At 31.4% G+C, this 20,605-nt stretch overlaps 1 protein-coding gene across 2 annotated transcripts; it reads right to left on the bottom strand.

The window, feature by feature from the left end:
* Nucleotides 1-7,488: 7,488 nt before the first annotated feature.
* Nucleotides 7,489-16,706, bottom strand: LOC111402995 (pectin acetylesterase 9). Of its 2 annotated transcripts, none has more exons than XM_023031330.1 (13): nt 16,129-16,706; nt 15,921-16,003; nt 12,955-13,084; nt 10,547-10,626; nt 9,849-9,935; nt 9,331-9,455; nt 9,173-9,233; nt 8,941-8,997; nt 8,788-8,865; nt 8,574-8,679; nt 8,219-8,367; nt 7,836-7,953; nt 7,489-7,721 (listed from the first exon to the last, which is right to left on the bottom strand). In XM_023031330.1, the coding sequence occupies exons 1-12, from the start codon at nt 16,151-16,153 to the stop codon at nt 7,849-7,851; spliced, it is 1,086 nt and encodes a 361-aa protein (XP_022887098.1). In that variant the 5' UTR covers nt 16,154-16,706; the 3' UTR covers nt 7,489-7,721; nt 7,836-7,848. The 2 variants fall into 2 exon arrangements, with proteins under 2 accessions (XP_022887098.1, XP_022887097.1); XM_023031329.1 differs by having other exon boundaries at nt 16,133-16,706.
* Between the last annotated feature and the right edge of the window lie 3,899 nt (nt 16,707-20,605).

Genomic DNA, 20,605 nt, shown 5'->3' with positions numbered 1-20,605 from the left:
TGTATAGAGGGCGGAGTTTCTTATAAGTTTTTGTTAAGTTACATTGTCTATCCTTGCATGGGAAGAATGGACTAATGTGACCCACATAACGATTATAGATAAGAACCTTGGGCCCAGAGCCCATCAGAATTCGAATAATAATTAGTGGCGAATATAAAGAAAATTATCGCCAAATCCTACCTTTTAACGTTGTGTAATGCTACTTAATATTTAGTTCCTTTAAGGTTATGATTCCAATATATGTGGTACTAATAGAGTTTGGAGTAATGCTATTTAACTCCACCGAAGTTGCAACCCCAATCCATATAACATTGATGTAGCATTAAATGATAAGTGAAATTGAATGATTCATTTAATTTCACATTTCATTTAATCTATCATTTAGTGTCATCTAAATTGATATTGCAATTCCAATGAAGTTACATAGCATTATTATAGAGCATATCATTATACTAGGGTTGAACTAAACTTTCGAATCGAACTGAGTGATTCTTCTTAAGTAAAATACCCGAACAAGTATCCGAATCCAGAAACGATGGGTTTGGTTCGATTCACGGTTCTAAATCAAGACCCGAATAATCGAATCTCCCTAATTTTTTTAATTTTTTTATTTTAAATAAGCAAATTTATTTTATTTTTTCTAAATGAATTTGTTAATTAGTTAATTTAGTTCAAACCAAAAAATGTGATTTTTCTATCACTAATTTTCAGTTCAAAGTCAACTTAATCGAATTAACCTAAATTTTATCCAAATCTCTTAATCTCCCGCAGTGCTGTTTCTACAGTTCTGGAGAAATCGAAATAAAGTTCGACAATGTCTCTCTTAATTATTTTGAATTCGCTATCTTCTTCTTCTTTCTATGATTTTAACAATCAAATATATGAAAAATTCAGTAAAGAGAAATACAAAAGACACATAAGATTAGACTACGTTATTTTGTAAGAGTTAAGATTGAACATATCATTAAATGAATTAATGTAACTTTGTAATATTAAAAATTTAATTATAATATGGAATTTAGGAACTGAATGGAACCAAACCGAACCGGATTGAATCGAATGGAACCGAACCCAAACGATTCCATAATTAAACTTGGACCCGACGATTTTACTTACTAAATACTTGAAAATTTCAGGTCGGCTCAATTTTCGTCAGAATCGAACCGGATCATATCCAACCCTAATTAATACCATATTAGCACCACATAAACTGTGGTTATAACTTCAATAACATTAAATAGCATTATTTAATAACTTTTCATTTCAATAATCACATTCAATATTCAAAAATCATTGTATCCCATCTCATCTATCCACCCCCACTCGATTTCACACCATAACCCTAACTAACTTTCCAACCTAAACCGTTGCATCATTCTTCTCTGAATGTTACTTCATTTCAATTCTTCGACTGCTTCATTTCATTGGTAGGCAACAGTTCTTCACGGCAATTCACCATAGCAATCTGTGGTGTGTCACCACTACTTAACCACATGGTGCCAGTTGCAATGCAAAATGATGGTGCAATGCGACAGTAGCAATGGCGTTGGGATAGTGAAGGTTCGTTGCAGGTGTTGATGGTTGTTATGGTAGTAGTGGTTTGTAGATTTGAATTAGTGACAATATTTTAATTGGCATCTATAGTGATAAAAGGTGAGTGGAGTGAGGTGGGGGAGATAAAGAAAATTTGTGACCAATTAATTTAATAATATGTGATCAAAAAAACTATGACAAATTAATTTGATAATTTGTAACTGATTAACTTGATAACTTGTAGTTAATAAATAAACTGTGATTTATAAAAATATGTAATGTGTGATTAAATTTGTAATTGCACCCACATTTTATGTCTTTGTAACTGTGATATTATGTGATTGTGACTAGTACGTAATTGACCATAAATTGTATTTTATTGTAGCCTTGACCTATTAGTTATCTATTTAATTAATATCGCCTAATTTTCAAAAGGATTTCACAAGCTTATCAAGTTTGAAAGTGTATTTAAACATCGATGGTTATGTATTTTTTTCATAAATGAAACCCTTATAACTCAAAGAAGAGGAAAAGTGTAAACTATAAACTAGAGAAAAATATTAACTATAATATGTTTTCATAAGATAAATTTTATTTTTTAAATGTGAATTGTATTTTACTTTATTCAATTCAATGTTAAATCAAATTTAAATAATTAAATCATTAACGAAAACAAAATACTGCATTAATATTATAGTTTGCTGTAAATTTATTATTTGTGAAGGACAATTATATCCATACAACTCTAATTATAAAATATATGAGGCTATGATTCTTAATAAATATTTACAAGAGTTTTGATTATCTCATTTATCTCTTTAATTTATAACATGTTATCAATACGAAATTCTAAGAAACTAAGTTAACAAACAGTTGTGGTAATTGCGAATAGTGTCTACGATGGCAATCTAGTATTTTTAATGTGCCTATCGATTGCAATTCAGTGCGTTACAAATAAAGTTGGTGTTGGTATAATAATAAATGTTACAAGTGATGGGCTCGATAATGATGTATAACACTAAGTGTTACAAGTGATGATGCTAGTGATGGCGACTGCAGTGATGGTGAAAATAGGCAACAAACACATTGTATTACAAGTGGTGGTGATGGTGGTTACAACCATGCAAATGATGAAAACAGGAGACAAAAATGTGTAAAACACTATTTTACAAGTGATAGTGGCGGCAGTGAAAATAGAGGTGATAAAATGTGTGTATTACAATTTATAATATAATTTTACAAAATGCAACATATTACGTTACAAAAATTATTTTAAAGTAATTAAAATGATGGGTGAATTAATGATTTTGTTAGGGGTGATTTCGGAATTTGACAATGTGAGTATCGGATACCGGGGCGAAAATTGGGGTACAAAGAAGAATGGTCAGATGCCGGGATTTCAAGGGTTATTTGGGTTGTGTAAAGGGCTGAGTTTCTTAGAAGTTTTTGTTATATTACTTTGTCTATCGCATGGGAATAGTGGACTAATGTGACCCACATTATTGGTATGATTATAGATAAGAACCTTGGACCCATAGCCCATTAGAATTCGAATTATATTAATGGCGAATATAGAGAAAGTTATCACCGAATTCTACCTTTTAACTTTGAGAGATGCTATTTAGTTCTATTCAAGTTATAATTCCAATTTATGTGGTACTAATAGAGCATAGAATAATACTAGTTAACCTTATTGGGGTTACAATTCCAGTTTAGGTGAAGTTGATATGGCATTAGATAATAAGTGGAATTGAATAACCCATTTAATTTCACATTTTATTTAATTTATCATTTAGCGTCACCTAGACAGAAATTGCAATCCAAATGGGATTACATAGCATTATTCTAGCGCATATCATTAATACCATATTAGTGCAACATAAAATGTGGTTATAATCTTAATAAGATTAAATAACATTATTCTTTAACTTTTCATTTCAATAATCACGTGTAAAATTCAAAAATCATTTTATCACATCCCACATATCCACCCCCACCCGATTTTACACCACAACCCACTATGACCCTAATTAACTTTCCACCCCAAACCTGTTGCTTCATTTCAATTCTTCAACTACTTCATTTCATAGGTAGGCGACGGTTCTTTGCAACAATTCACTATAGCAATCTATGGTGCGACGCCACTACTTAACCACGTGATGCCAGTTGCAATGCGAAAATGATGGTGCGATTGCGGTGGTAGCAATGGTGGTGGGGTAGTGAAGGTTGTTGCAAGTGTTGATGGTTGTTATGGTGGTAGTGGTTTGTGGATTTGAATAAGCAACAATAATTTAATTGGTGTCTACGGTGATGGAGGAGGGTGGAGTGAGGTGGGGGACATAAAGAAAATATGTGGCTAGTTAATTTCATAATATGCGATCGATAAATAAGATATGATCAATTAATTTAATAATTTTGTAAACGATTATCCTGATAACTTGTCATTAATAAATAAATTGTGACTTATAAAAATATGCAATTTGTGACTAAATTTGTAATTGCACCCACATTTTGTGTCTTTGTAACTGATATTATGTGATTGTGACTAATACGTAACTGGCCATAAATTGTATTTTATTGTATCCTTGATCTATTGGTTATCTATTTAATTAATATCGCCTAATTTTCAAAAGAATTTCACAAGCTTATCAAGTTTGAAAGTGTATCTTTAAAGATTGATAGTTATGTATTTTTTTCGTAAATAAAACCCGTAGAACTCAAGGAACAAAAAAAGTGTAAACTATAAACTAGAGAAAAATATTAACTATAATATGTTTTAATAAGATAAATTTTATTTTTAAAATTGATTGTGTGAATTGTATTTTATTTTATTTGATTCAATGTTGAATCAAATTTAAATAATTAAATCATTAACGAAAACAAAATACTGCATTAATATTATAGTTTGCTGTAAATTTATTATTATTTGTGAATGATAATTACATCCATACAATTCTAATTATAAAATATATGAGGCTTTGATTCTTAATAAATATTTACAAGAGTTTTGATTCTCTTATTTATCTCTTTAATTTATAACATGTTATCAACACGAAATTCTAAGAAACTATGTTAGCAAAACTTATTATTCTTTCTGCTCACGACCCTAAGCATACTGAACTAAGATTACAAACAGACTAGCCATATTTGAAATATAAGAATATGACACTCAAAGCAATAATAAAAACATGCTCTATATGCCAATACATTTTAATTATACTAGATCACAACCCATAATCGTCGTCCCATCCCCACCTTATCTCATTCCCTGCAATTGCCAACCACCCACTACCTCACAACCATCAATCACATTGTTGCCACCACCTCCAATTCATTTGTCTCTCTCAAATTTCACAAAAGCTAGCCTTCACCATCAACCATCACCCCTTTTACAATAGTTGGGAACTTACCCAATTTTCAGATCTAGAACCATCTAAATATAGTTGAAATGCTTTAATTTTCCTTTTTTTTTTCTTTCTGATTTAGAAACTGTTCTGGGTGGCATTGATGATGAGTCTTTTTTTTTTTTTTTTTTTTTGTGCGCTTGTGATGGTGGTCTTGGTATTTGGTATATATGGTGGTGGTGTTATGGTTCAAGGATAATTGTTGATATTGTTGGTGATGACGATGACAGTTGTGGTAATTGTGAATAGTTACTATGACGGCGATCTAGTATTTTTAATGGTAGCTATCGATTGCAATACAATGTGTTAAGAATAATGTTGGTGTTGGCATAATAATAAATGTTACAAGTATTGGGTTTGATAACGGTGGTATAACACTAAGGGTATGTTTGATTGACAATTCTTTTCCATGGAAAATGGAAATCCCACTTTCAAGTGTTTGATATGATTTTTTTGGCCATGGAATTCAAGTTCCATGTTTTTTTGGACTTGGTCTTTTCTAGCTTTTTAGGGAAAATGTGGGAATTGACTTTCCTGGTTACTGTAGCATATATATATTTTCTTTCCTTTTTTTTTTGTTGGCAAAGTTAACAAATTCTAAGAATTATTGTAAAAAAATATTTTCCTTTAATTGACAATTTTCATATAAAACAAAGTCAAACGAACACCAAAATATAGATGATTTTCTTGAATTTTTTGTTTTTTTTAGCAATGGAAACAAATTTTATCTCCAACACCAATAAATTATATCCCTTTAATTGATAATTTTTATGTAAAATAAAGTCAAACAAACATAAAAAAATACTTTTATTTCAACATTTTCTACGTGAAAATTTATACAAATCAAACACAATAATTTACAATTCCCAAAAAAATAATTTTTAGACAATTCAATTCCCTGGAATTCGTTTTCAATTTAATTCAATTCTATTTTTACAATCAAACGGACCCTAAGTGTTACAAGTGATGGCAACTGCAGTGATAGTGGAAGTAGGCGGCAAACACATTGTATTACAAGTGATAGTGATGGTGGTTACAACCATGAAGATGATGAAAATAGAAGACAAAAATGTGTAAAACACTATTTTTACAAGTGATAGTGGTGGCGGTGAAAATAGAGGTGATAAAATGTGTGTATTACAATTTCTAATATGCTATGTACTATAATTTTATAAAATGCAACATATTACGTTACAAAAATTATTTTAAAGTAATTAAAATGAAAAAGAATTCAAAAATAAGTATTTTATAATGAAATTATTAAACTTTTAAGGATATTAGCGAATTGTTTCCATATTAAAAATTGAATTTCATTTTAAAAGTTCAACATTATTAAGAAAATAATTCAATGTCATATATAAGATATATCCTTGAAAAAATGTTCTTGAAATTTAAGTATCAATCATTATTAATCAAACTTAAATGATGTAAACCCAACATATATTAGAGAGTGCATATATAGAAGTTCAACTTTTCTTGAGTTACTACGTACATATCTAATTAAGCCTCCCATTTGGTCCCCATTTTTTGAAAATAAAATTGGATGAAATAGTGTTTTTTTTTTTTATAAATGGCTGAAAAATAATGAAATTTTTTAGATTTACGTATAATATTATTTTATGGAAGATTGTGTGGTTAAAAATATGAGAGGGAAAAATAGAATGTAGTGAAATTTAATGTAACGAGATTCAAACGGGGCTAAAAATAGAAAATGATGAATCTTACGTCTGTCCAAAATTTCTAACTATGCCCTTGTTTGAGTTTCATTCTTTTGGAAAAACACATTTTTAACAGTATTTTGACATCATTTCAACCACATATTCTTCAATAAAATGATATTACACACAAATTCAAAACTTTTCTTTATTTTTTAACCACATATTTTTCATCAATACACTATTCAAAAATTTATTCTTCTAAAAAAAAGGCTCAAACAATAGAAGAAAAGAAAATCAGGTAATATTTTTTTGTTTGTTCTGTATAAAGAATTATATTTGTAGTGACATTACATCACATCAAAAACCAATTCCAGTACTCAACAAGCCAACTCTTCACTACGCCTGCAGATTGCTATGTTAGAAGGAGGGAAAAATGTGATCATCTTGAGCCAAAAGACTTTGATAATTTATAATTCTACTAGGGCTCACAACACCTCTGTTTTGGTCAACATCATTGGACGATGGCCAATTGGGGTTAGAGGTGTAAATTTGAGTCAGGCCTCTATAATTTTTTCAATCTTACTAGTGGTACACAATCGTGTACCTAATGGACACCCAGTGCCTCGGCTGCCATGTCGGGGCCCACAGGCTCCTCGGTCAATACCGAAACGCCGGGTGTACATTAGGTACACAGTTGTGTACCTTTAGCATAATTCTAATTTTTTATGCTCGAATTGAGAAAGATCGCGAGACGCTACCTATATATTAATAATTAAATATTACAAATAAAATATATAAAGTGTTAATCAACGAAAAAGACCAAACTGCCCTTAATAAAGAGGCTGAAACAATGTTTCCTAACATCGAATTGGGAGATAAGTACTTTGAAGAAATAAGAGAAATATTAATGAATTGGTTATAAAATTTCAAATACATAAGGTTAAGTACAAACTAAGGAAATGTGTTGCCAAATTGGTCTTTATGTATACATTGTAATTGCAGTATTATGTATAAGTGTGTGCAGAAGAGTATGATTTCTGGTATATTTGGTATTCTTGAAGAGAATGGAAAATCTGGTAGAAACCTACTTATCGTACTGCCGTAACTCCAAAAATAATCTAGTGACCTGCAACAAGTAAAAAAAGTTTCCAGCATGAAAAGAGCATTTTCAGTCTGCAGTTTGGCGTATGACACGTTAACTGCTTGATGAATTTACAGCTGACAAAAAAGCTCGTGTTACCTGAATAAATGCGTCAACCAATTAGGTTATGACAAGTATTATCACAAGGATATGCACAGTCAATCTCTTTGCTTATGTTTCTCCCGAAGTACCAATCGCCAACAGCTTGTGCAATGGTCTGAAAACAAAAGTTATGAAGCATTTAGCTCTAATTGGAACATTCTCGAGTATGTTTAAGTATTCGACCACAATCATTGTTAGATTAATGGCCTTAAAATGGTTTTTTGCAAATAAGAATATGTTTACGATTTAACCTATTTGAACATTGTTCATGACATTGGGTGATTGACCAAAGTGCAGAGGAATTCCATAACAATTGTATCGAGTAGAGATTAAAAAGAGCAATTAACATACTACCAAGGAAGGAGATTTAATTTATAAACCTTATTGTTTACTCTTGGAGAGTCGGGTGCAAACCACGTGTCTTGCAACTCACTTTGGCAATGAGCAAAACAAGAATTTATGAACATTCCTCCTCTTCTTGAGCTGTTCAAGAAAAATCTCAACGTTTCAAGCATATATTTCCTGAATCCTGAAGAAAGCCAAACAAACATGTCAGTTAAAGCTAAATAGAAACCTACATTTCTCTCAAAAACCTGCTATTTCCACCATTAAGCATAAAATTTGGAAAGGGAAAACTGTAATTAATACTTTTTTTTTATGGATAAATATTGGCAGAGAACAGAATCGAAGAACACATTCCATATAGACAAAATGAATAATTACAGAGGTCAAAACCTTGCAAAGTATATATCTGGATTGCATTACAAGCTGCTGGATTAAGCTTGCAGTGATACCAGTGTCCATGAGGATCAGCAGCAGGAGGCACCAATGCATGATGAAACTGTTGAATAATAGGTCTCAATGTTAAATATTGTTTCATAAGAAGCACTAGGGTTATATGTGATGATTCAAATTCTCAAGTAAAGATCAATGAGGAAAACAGTCTTACTTGGAAAACATCATAGGCAGAGTTCAATATGAAAAACGGCGTTCTAATGTATGGCAATGCATACTGTGGGAAGAAGCACTGCAAAAAATTCAGATTCTTAAGTGAAGCCTTAGTTTAATCATGGTTAAATAAACAATAACAGGGAAATCGTACTTGTGCAGGATATGGATTAGAAGTTGTGCAATTTTTGTCAAGGTTCTGTTCCACCCCCTGAGAGGCAAATGGTTCATAGAAGATTAGCAAATATATGTGAAAGACGAAAAGATTGTAGGAATTCCTAGACTGTCGTGTTGCTATTTTAATCTCGGTAACCTATGGCGCAAGCTACTGGTATGGATCGAATGTTAAATCAAAAACTCTGTATGCTGATAGGCATAAGGCATACCTGCAGAGCAACAAGATCCTTGTAGAAATATCTCATTGTGTGATTTAGACCTATGTCTCTTCTGCAAGAAATGTCAAAGTTCTTTGCAATGACAATTATTCAATGTGAAAATGGAAATTCGAACTAAAATTTTCTGTTCAAATAATAAAAGAACTTACGCATCCAAAAAGAATCCGGCATCACTTAGACATTTAACACTTGCATTCTTTGGCAAATAATTTGTGAAGTTATCACAGTGCAAAAATGTAGCTAAGCCCCCAGCAGAGCAACCCGAAAGCAAAGCCTGGCATGTATGGGAGTACAAAAATTTATGCAAATGAATAGTAGTTAAATCAAACTATTGAGATCTCTAAAGATGGCTGTGATCTTTTTCTAAGGTAAATTCGAGTGAATCTCCAAGAGTGCAGCACAAATCAGCTGCTAGTCATAAGTAGGGAGTAACTGAGGTTTATAACAAAGTCCATCCATGAAACTGGACTTCGACATTTAAGAATTACAACATGGTAATCTGGTACACTTTTCATCCATCTTTCAAGTTTTAGCAGCATACTCATGTTAGAATATATCGTGCATACTGGGTATAACAAGTGTGCCTTAAGTTGCTCGATTTTTCATTTAGAAGTCTAAAATTGAAACAATTTCAACAGAACGAAAAATTTGACAACAATCTATTTACCTTCTTTGCTTGGCCCAAACCTTTAGGGAGAAGATCAAGAATAATTGCTTGCCAAATTCTTTGCCCTCTGAAATAAAGCAATGACGTCTGTACATTTAGCAGATGTAAGCTACTTAGTCAATAGTAGGATAACTTATAATTCAGTTACAAAATTCTTCTCAGCTCAAATAAATAAGGTTTTGATCTGATGATATAGTTTATAAAAAGCCAAAAAGACATATATACAAACAGAGCAAAGGCCAAACAAATTTGTTTTTCAGAAGTTTTGACATTACGAATCATCTTATTAATTTAAAAATACTTGAGTACAATTGAACAGGTCTCACTTCAAATGTTATCTACGGTCTACAAAAGATTCATTCATTTTGAGAGCTGGAAAAAGAAATTAATTGGACAAGGAACAGTGGATATTGGTATATGGACCTCCGTTACGTTTGCAGCGCTACTAAGAGGCCTTTTATCATCTAACTGCATATAGTTGCTGCAAAATACTATTGATTTAAAAAAATGAATAAATAAAAAAAAAAATTCCAAACATGTAATTTACTTATAAAACCAATAAATATGTTATATATTTAAAGTTTGCTTAAAGTTGATTTTTTAAGTTAGCCAAACTTGCACACAGTAAGGATATAACAGGCGGAGTTAACCAATGAAGTGACACTAGCATGGAAGTGCATAAAAATTTAGCAACTTACCCCATTATCAAACTTAGCATCACCTGCAAATGAGGCACCATCACAATATCTGAGCTTCACTCGATTCCAATTGTAAAAATCTGTTAATTTCGTTTCATCAAATAGAAAATACCAAGAATTAGAAGTTCTGAAAAAAAAAGGAAAAAAAAAACGAGTTTCGTTCTTGTATAACCTTTTAGCTGTGGAGTTAATTACTAACGAACAAATAACTATCACAAGTAGCATAAATATGAACATGTTGACATTGTGAGCGATATGTAAAGGAGCTGAGCCAGCTCGTGGCTCGAGTAAAAAGTGACTCGAGCTTTTATTGCTCAAGCCGAACCTAACAAAAGTTTGGCCAAAAAATCTAGGCTGAGTGAGGCCCGACCCGAGCCGGGCCGGCTGGATTATTTTTTGGAAAATATACTTTTTAAATTTTTTTATTTTTATTTTTTACTTAAAGGCAGCTTGTTTGACTACCTGCATTTATGCAGGCAGTAACACGGGCCATTGATGGCCCAAATGGCCCGTGATTGTGTGGCTCGTCATAGGCTAGCTCGGCTCGAGTTGATGCCCAAAAATGAGCTCGGCCGGAGCCAAGATCTGGGCCAGGTCGGGCTTTTTTGGTACCAAACCACGGGCCGTCTGAGTTGCGATCAGGGACGGCTCGGGCTTTTTGGACCGAGCCACGGGCCATCCCGAATCAATGAGCAAAATTGATATCCGTAGACATTGTCTATCTTCTTAGGAATACATGATGATGTATAAAAAACTCTTCCAAGAATCAAGAGATTATATGTTAAGCAGCCTAGTCGAATACCAATACTTTCGTTTAGCTATAGTTAAAAAAGATTACATAGAATGAAGGAGGAATATGGATCCCTTTGTAAATTTGAATAGCGTCAGGGATTCCACAACAAAAGCCTCAGAAGGAGACTAGTTTCATTCTACCAACACCACCAAATAAAACGACAAAAATAAAGGTGACCAAATTGAAATAGAACAAATCAGACATAAAACATATTACTAAGGTTGCTCTCTACAGGGCTACTGAAAAATAAACAAAGACCTATGTTAGATGAGTCCATTATTGGCAATTTGGCATATTCGGTCGCTCTTATCAGTCTGTGATCCCGTTTACACCACAGTAATGACAAACGTGACAATTATTTTTTATTAGTAACAATAATATATACTCGTCAATCGAAAACAAGGAAAACGGGCCAATGCTGAATAGTTCGTGGGGAAGTAATTCAATACATTGTCGAGGCTTTGTATCTTATTCTACAAGGACAGCCAGCATTTCCCTTCCGAGAAATCATTAAAATATAAAAATCACTCTGGGAAAAATTTAATATACTAGCATGGGAACTGGGAGAAAGCTGGAATTGAAAGATATTGAAGCAGTAGTAGCAGTAGGTTTTTGGCGCTAGTTATAGTCTACTTCTATTATTCATCACGTGATGGACGACCAGAAATTACGAGGTAATATGATGAACATGAACTTTGTCGCATAATTACAATACACTATCAGAATACAGCCTTGAAAGATGCTTCTAGGCTTTAGCTCAAGGTGGAAGCCAAGAAGATCACCGCCTGTTAGGTAGTTTGATACTTCAAAGCCAAACTAACCATCTTTTTTAGCTTAATTTTTTTGTTCAGTAATCAAGAGAGCAAAAATAAATTAGAAATCTAGTTTCGATAAAAAAAGAATTTTCTTACAAGTTGAGGGACTTACAAATTGTATGAATCAAAATTTACACAACTATTGGCCCCCACAAATTTTATAAGTTGCGGGACTCAACTTATTTTTTTTTATCAGCCGCAGGACCTATAGTGGTGTAGATGTCTACATAATTACGGATCTATCTAGTGGCGGAGACAGACATTTGAAGTTAGTAGGGCATGATATTGCTATCTTGTTTTGCTATTTAAGGTGGTTGAATCATCAACGGAGGGAGTCGGGTTAGGAACTGTCAGCAAGGGTAGATCAAATTGCTGGGTTTTTCTTCAAAGTTTGGAATTGGGAGGAGCCAGGAGTTGGGATTGAAATGGGAGTGGTATGGTTTCTTGCATTGAATTTCAATTTGGATTAGGTTTCTTTGGATTGGAATTTGGGTTTTTGGAGTTTGGACAGTTTGGATTCTTTCAATTGGAAATCGGAAGGGTTTTTTTCATTACTCCATTTTTTATTTATAATTAAAAAAAAATAATCCTTTTTAGTTGGAGGGTCACGTGACCCACCTGGACCAAATGTAGGTCTGCCAGTGGGTCTATCCACTTATAAGAACTATTTTTTGCCAAACAAGTTGATTATAGTTTATATGTGATTTTATATATTTTTAATCATAAAAGACTATAAAGAAAGATGCTGTCATGTGGCAAACTTTTGGTAAATTTGGATCCTTTGATTAGAAGATGCATACCAGGATTTAAAGAGGCATTATTGCTTAAAATGCCAGAAAAGACTTCCACCTTACTCATGTAATGGGTAGATCCTCGGTGAGTTTGGGCTCTATCCAAGCATGATTTAATATCGTTGCACCAACCTCCACCCTATTATGATCATGATTAACAAATAGTAAATACGGTCAGTATTCATGGGTCATAACTACTTACAGACCACCTGCATCAATCATTCAGTTGGTAGTTAGTACAATAAATTTATTGAAAGATTTCTACCATAATAGTGAAAAAAATTTACTTGAAGAGTCCTAACATAACTCTCTAAAAGTTAATTAAAAAATATAGAATTATTGGTGTGAAAATGAATTAGACAAGACGGCATGGAGCCACGAGTCTATCAGTAATAGACCAGGCCACGAATAGGCTTCTCACAATTGAAAAGCTTGGCACTGTAGTTTGTAAGTCCGTTTTAAACTAAATTAAAAATTTGAAATAATAACGATGTCTGTCCAAATCTTGGGATGGACCTAGCCTGCAAGACGGTTTCCTGAGAAATTTGGCCTGTCGGACCAGTCCCGTAACAGGGTGGTTTCGACTTTCAATTGTCCCTACAGCTGAGTTGGATTGATACTATTTGGTCAACATCACTATCGTGGTTACCAACTCAATACATGTGACTTTCATATCCACCAGCCATTCAATTTCTCTGTAGGCCCAATTTGAATAATATAAGTATTGAATATCGTAGAAAGCCAAATTTGTTAGAAATTAGGATAGGCCCCCGGACATGATAGCCAAGAGACTCATTTGTCAGCCGCCATCCTCTTATTCTCGTTTCAATGATAAGGAGTGTTGAATTTAAAGGGGATGGACCAAAAATTCGCCATGAATCGGAAATATTGAAGCATGGCCTCTAAAAAATATTGGTAATGGATAAGAATGACCTAAAAATCAACAAAAGATAAAGAGAAAAAGATATCAAGAGGCCGATTGATAAAGGCTTGTCCCTTGAAAATTTAGAGCACTATTGGATGATCATTGAAGCTCAATTTGTGGTGTCCAAAGAAATTTGTTTCATAATCTGCCAATTTCCATTATTATTTGATGGTAACTTTGTTACTGATCTAGAGAATATTAGATAAGGATTAAAATTAGATTTCTTAGTAGATTGTGATAGAAATTTTTAAAATGTACCGTTTAAAAGTTGTGAGACCCATGAAAGATGTGGTTAATATTAATTGTTTGATTTTAACTTAAATTAAAATTAGATTTTAATTATAACCAAACATGTGCCTAGTTTGTTCTCTTTTAATTGCACAGTCCGATTATCCGATTTCATTACGTGCATTTTTGTCAAGATTTCAATTTTTCAAAAACTGATCAAACATATATTTTTATTCAAAAATTGGGGGATCTAGGGCTTAACAAAATTTAAACTTTACCAACCACGCACCAAGTGGTGATAACTGCGTTGAGGGTAGTCATGAGAGAGGCGATGGATACAAACCAGAATTATTTGCATACATTTAAGCTACTTGTATAGAATTTTTTTATAGATTGTTTGATAGATACTGAGGTGTCATGTATTTTGGCAAATGCCCTTGTCAGCAAATGCGTAAAAAAAAATTGTGTACAAGTAATTTAATTCATTTGCATATTATTCATGCTGATAAGATATATAAAACATTAAAAAAAAAAAAAAAAATTGCTCTATCAGTCTATAACTATTGATTGAATAGCAAGTTGTTTCAAATTTTTAAAAAGAAGTCAACTGAATCACATTCAATTTCCAGTGGCTCAAATTGGACCCTTACATAACCCTCATATTTCCTATGTTATAAAGCTAAATTTTACTCTCAACTTGAACCACCGCCTAAAAATTTGAAAAGGGATATTTATTAATAAGTAGTCTAAAGAAGATTTGGATGATTCAGTCGTTGAGAATTGATTGAACAAATATAATAAAATGTTAGAGAATTATTAAAAGATTTAAGACCAACTCGCTATTAGTTGTAATAAGTTGGAGGCCAATAGTGCAACTTGCCCATTTATTTTCAAAACCTTTGAAGTTTGAAAGCTTAATTTCCAAATTGGATAGAAAAGAAAGAAAGAATAGGGGTGGCAAAAGGGTCTAGCAATTAGCGAGCTCAGCCCGATTCATGCCAAGTTGGTCTATGGACAACTCGAACTCATTTCAAATGAGTAATAAGTCGAGTCAAGCATCATTTTTTACTCGTTGGTTCATTTTTTAACTTATTTTGTTAATTTATTTAAAAAACAAGCATACTCTACTCCGTTCATTGTGCACACGAGTCAAAGATTCAAACCTAACCTAATTTGTGGACAAGAGCCGTGCTCAAATGTCTAAGAACCGAGTTGGCTCAACTTATCCCTTTTACCCCGTGAAGAAAAAGAGAAGGGTTGAGTAAATAATTTTGTAAGATCTAAATATACAGTGCAAATGCATGACTTCCTGACATGAATAATTCTACATGTACATTATGTTATCCATAAAGATGTTCATAATGTACATATGAAATTCCATAATTGGAAGATTGAAAAAATTGTTTTTTAACTCTCTAATGATGTTATGTTACTTGTATATTGTGGATACGGACTCCATAATGTACATATAGCATAACCCTCCTAACATTGCTAAATAACTATATAGTTAGGTAAAGGTAGTTGTATAGTTAGGTAAAGGTAGTTGTACACCATGCTATATGGTATGGTGTTGTAGCCCCTATTGTGAGGGAGCTATACAAAAAAGTGTACCGCAATCACAGCCCATTTAGTTATATTGTGGGCCCCTTTGTTGGGAAGGGGCTGTACATCATAGTCTATATTGATATATTGCGTGGAGCTCTTTCTCCTTTTTACCCATAAAAAGTGAAAAAAATTACTCTAAACAGCACAAGGTAGGTTGTGTGCATGTTGTTTTTCAATGCATAATCATTTTGTCCCCACAAATGCACAAATAAATTACCTCAAACTGTAAAAGCCAGTTGCGTGCCCCCGCGCCGAATCCTCTGTCCAGATGGTATGCCGGCAAACTTCCGTCCAAACAATCTGCATCTCAAAAAAATTACTAAATGAAAATTCTCGTAGAAAAATTTTCTCTAAAAATAAATAAAACTTTCTAATAAAAAATTAAGTATATAAAATTCTCATAGAAGAGTTCGCAATGGCTTTACATACAGGCGCCGAGAGATAAAGCATTTCGAACCAGATTCATCTTCACCAAATGGCGCTCCTCCGAGTAAATGCACCGTGGAGCGCATGTTAGAAACACCAGCAAGCTTAATACAACTGTATTTGAATCCATGTTCATTTACGAAATGGCTCTGCTATTGAATGTATATGAAACAACGCAAATCGAGATCTATAATTCACAATGAGTTATCACTTGAGAAAAAAATAATGTATATGCACTGAAACAGAGCCTATATCAGAAAATTGTTTTATTTCGGTGTCTCTTTAAAATATTACAGTAATTGATAATGAACTTTCACCGAAATGTGAATGAAAAAACTGAATATATCTCTGGAAATTCTTTAATTAGGTGTATTTTAAGAGAGATTAGAGAACCTAATAACGAGTTTTCATGTAAACGTAATGAAATTCTGAATCGTGACTGCAAAATTCAATGTATTATTGGAATGAATTGAATTGAATTTCAGAAAAAAGAATTAACAAGAGATGGAGACGGGAGAAGAAGGGAGACTGAAGAGAGAGGGAAACTTGGACGAAAAGTGTTAATTACGGTATTTGGCTTTATATAGAAAGCGGAGGGATTCCCGAGAGTGGAATGTTTATTTATTGAGAACTGTGATGGCGTAATGGCCCAATTGCATATGAGTTTCGGGGCCCTTTTGGTATAAGAGGGAGGGAAAATTTATTGATCCCCAATTTATTGTTCGACAGCCGGAGTTGGTCTTTAACTTTTAAAAATGAACAAGTACACCATCTCAACTTTTCATTGTAGTTGCATAATTCTTCTTCAATTAATGTTCAAATCTTTATTAAATTGTCACATGATTATTACGTGTCTAACTTTTGCAAAAACCACGATTTCTCTGAGATCCAATGACGATTTAATAAAGGATTTGTACAATTTGTCCATGTATAGTAGAGATTAAAATTATATTTTTAATAAATTTTGATAAAATTGATGAAATGTACGGTCAAAAAGTTGTGATTTTCATAAAATGTGAAGTTAAAATTTTAGTTGGATTTTAATCCAAACCAAAACAGGAGCATTATATCATTGAAAACTCGTTGTGTAATTTAAGACTTAAATTGCTCTTTTTCAAAGGTTTGAGTATTGACTTAAGATTAGGAACAATGCTGCAATTTTCCTGAGAAAGGCAATGATGAGGAAGGGAGAGTGAATTTCACGTAATTTTGATTGCGTAAGTAGTTTCACTTGCTTTTGGTCATGGTAGTTAACCCCCTCTTGAATTGTCTTGAGATTGAGATTGAATTGAACAATGGTACAGAGATATGAGTTGAAGTGGCCGTGAATGGTGGTGAGAACAATATATGTCCATGTTTGGACTTTATATTATTTTTAATGTATTTTTTTTCTTTTTTTTCAATCACGTATTTTTTAATAAAATAATATTATATTTAAAATTAAGATTTTTTTTCCTTTTTTAACTACACATTTATCAAAAAATCACTATTTTAAAATATATTTTTTCCTAAAAACTAATTTTAATATAGTCCAAACAGAAGTTACAATTGTATGCTCGTATGGCCATCAGTGTGACATCACTAGATACAAAATTTTGAAGGTTGGATAAAAAAATTTGAACGGAGAAACGCATCATAAGACGTATTTGCTTGGCTTGGCAAAATCGATGTTACCAATAATTTCACTTCTACGCATTAAAATCATAATATTTCTAAGTTTAGAATAAATTTACTTGAGGAGTTTATTTTTGAAATGCACCGAAAATATTAAGTCCATGTTTAGTTTTCGCTTTCTAAAACTCAATTTATTTCAAATTCATTTTCAACCACACGTTTAATGGGATCCACAACTTTATCAAATTTTTAACACACATTTTATTAATTTTTATAGAATTTTACTAAAAATATGATTTTTAACTAAACCAAATAGCGGCTAATAAAATTTAGCCCTTGTTTGACATCCATTATCTCTCATTCTTTTTTTTTTTTTTCCATACTTATTTTTAATCACACATTCTCATAATAAAATATTTTTCATGTAAAATCAAAACTTTTTCTTATCTTTTAATCCCATATTATCCCAAAATTTACAATTCAAAAATTCATTATTTTCACAAAAAATTGTGTAAAACACACATTGTTTAGGTATTTAGGTAATTGTTTATGTAAAAATTTATGTAAAACACACAAAATTTTACTATTCAAAATACATTCTTTTAAAATATAATTCATTTTTCTCTTTTTTCTTATCAACTACATATTGTTCTATAAAATAATATTATACATAAACCTCAAAAAAAATTCTTTTTTAATCACACGTTATTCAAAATATATTATTTCGACCATTAAAATTTCAAATAATAGGAGTGAAACGGGGCTTAAGTTTTTAGGTAATTCATAATTGTATATGTGGTGAGAATAAACAAGATATCACGTATTATTACCAGTTAGAAAGAGATCTGACAATGATGGGATTAGTCGTCTAAAGTGGACAAATTGGAATCTAATTAATTAATAATAATTAAGAGTGCGAAAGAAGAAATCAAAATAATAATGCAAGGCATTGATTAGGTTAAATGCGCATTATTTATTTATTACCGGTATTATTTTCACCATAATTTACATAATAGAGTATTGTGATTTCGGTTATTGTGTGATCATTTTGAGTCACTCTATTTAACAGTTCAATTATTGGAGAAGAAATATTTTTATTTTTTTATTTATTTTTAGCACACTATTTTGAATTTATTTCTTTCATCAAAATTAAGCCCATATTTGGTACTGTTTAAAATTTAGATTTTAATCTAAATTAAAGTTAAGAATTAAATTTAACTACATGTTTCATAAAACTCACAACCTTTCAAACACACATTTCATCATCTTTTACCAAAATATACTAAAAATCTGATTTTAATCCTTATGAAACAAGGGTTAAGGCTTGATGCATTATAATTTAACAAATTTTGTCAATTGTATTTAATTGTGATATTGTTGTAAAGGGAAAGATTATTAGGGTTTAGAGGTGAATGACAATTACACCCCTGCAGCTCTATAAATAATTACTATTGTATTCCTAATTCTGCCTTATAAATATAGAGCTTTGATTCTTAATAAAACACAAAAGTCTATTGACTTTTCTCTTTTTTCTTCACTTCTATAACACGTTATCAGCACGAAAACTTAATTTTTCAAAATTTAGTGAAGGTTGTAATTTCTTTTAAAGTATAATCATCTCTTACATGTACCAGTACCAAAATTAAATTTCTTTTACATAATACATACATAGTTAAATTATTTTTACAAAATTACACCCGTCGCCACCATCATTTGCTGTACCCAACTTTTTGTTTCTTTCAAATCCAATAATTCATGCTAATTGAATTCAGCAAAATTGGTTGGTGCTAATTAAATCAATTATTACGTCCTAATTGATTCCTTCTAATTCAATTTTTTTAATTACGCATACGTGTACCCAGGTAGCCCTTGTGCCTACATTTTTGTTTTTACTTTAATTAACTTTTGCATGTTAATTGATTTATGAAATTAGTCATTGCTTCTTCTTCTTCTCTTGCTTTCAAAAACTTTATGATTGGTTTACAAAATTCACGTCATAATATGTGAAATTGTTTCTGCATGTCATAATTATGAATTTTTTTGGTCTTTTCACTCAATTCACATGCATGTTTGGAAGATTTTTTTTTTTTTTACTTATACATTTTTGGTAATTAATTTTTCTATATATATTCATGTCATGTCTACATGGTAATGATTTATTCTTTACTAATTATTTATTCACTACATGTCATGCAATAATGATCACCTTAATTAATGATGAAAAATTTCAATTTCTGTTGTATGCATAGTTAATTTTCTATTCTTATATTTTTTTACTAATAATTACGTTATAATCATCGTCTATTATATTCACAGCATAATGATTTATTTTGCAAATTTGATAATTAATTTTTTTTTACTTGATCGAATACTTTAGATATTCTTCTTTAAACTTAAATTAATAATTTATCATGTTATTACTCTTGGAGTAGCACAACATTATAATTAATAATCTTGAAGAATATTAATCGAATATCTATTTATTATAAATAGTTTGTTGATGATTCTGAAGTAGCACTATACTATAATTAATATTCTTGAAGAATATTACTTGCTCCTGAAGAGCATAAATTATAATTTTCAATATTTTAGAAGAATATTGTCATATTGTTCTTCAAGAAGTAATAATAAAATATAATGTGCTCTCGAAATAGCATATGTTTCGAAAAACATATTATTTTAATATTTATCCCTGAAAGAAAACATGTAACTTATGTCATGTTACTTGATTTACAATTATATGATATTTAATCATATTTTTCGAAACTAATTATATTTTCTTTTACTTTATTGTGTAGTTAATCAAATGGCAAATATCACAAAATTTGAGTTTGTTGCACTTGACATATTTAGCAAAAATTA

Source organism: Olea europaea, chromosome 11 (assembly GCF_002742605.1).
Source record: "Olea europaea var. sylvestris chromosome 11, O_europaea_v1, whole genome shotgun sequence".
NCBI lineage: Eukaryota > Viridiplantae > Streptophyta > Magnoliopsida > Lamiales > Oleaceae > Olea > Olea europaea.
The sequence above is the reverse complement of the archived record's forward strand: the minus strand, read 5'-3'. Positions and strand labels throughout refer to the sequence as shown.

Coding starts and splice junctions, on each gene's coding strand:
- LOC111402995 (XM_023031329.1), bottom strand. CDS start 16,265: ATGAACATGGATTCAAATACAGTTGTATTAAGCTTGCTGGTGTTTCTA. Junction 13,085..15,920: donor ACTGGCTTTTACAGTTTGAG/GTAATTTATTTG, acceptor TGATCATAATAG/GGTGGAGGTTGGTGCAACGA. Junction 8,680..8,787: donor CTGCCTATGATGTTTTCCAA/GTAAGACTGTTT, acceptor ATTATTCAACAG/TTTCATCATGCATTGGTGCC.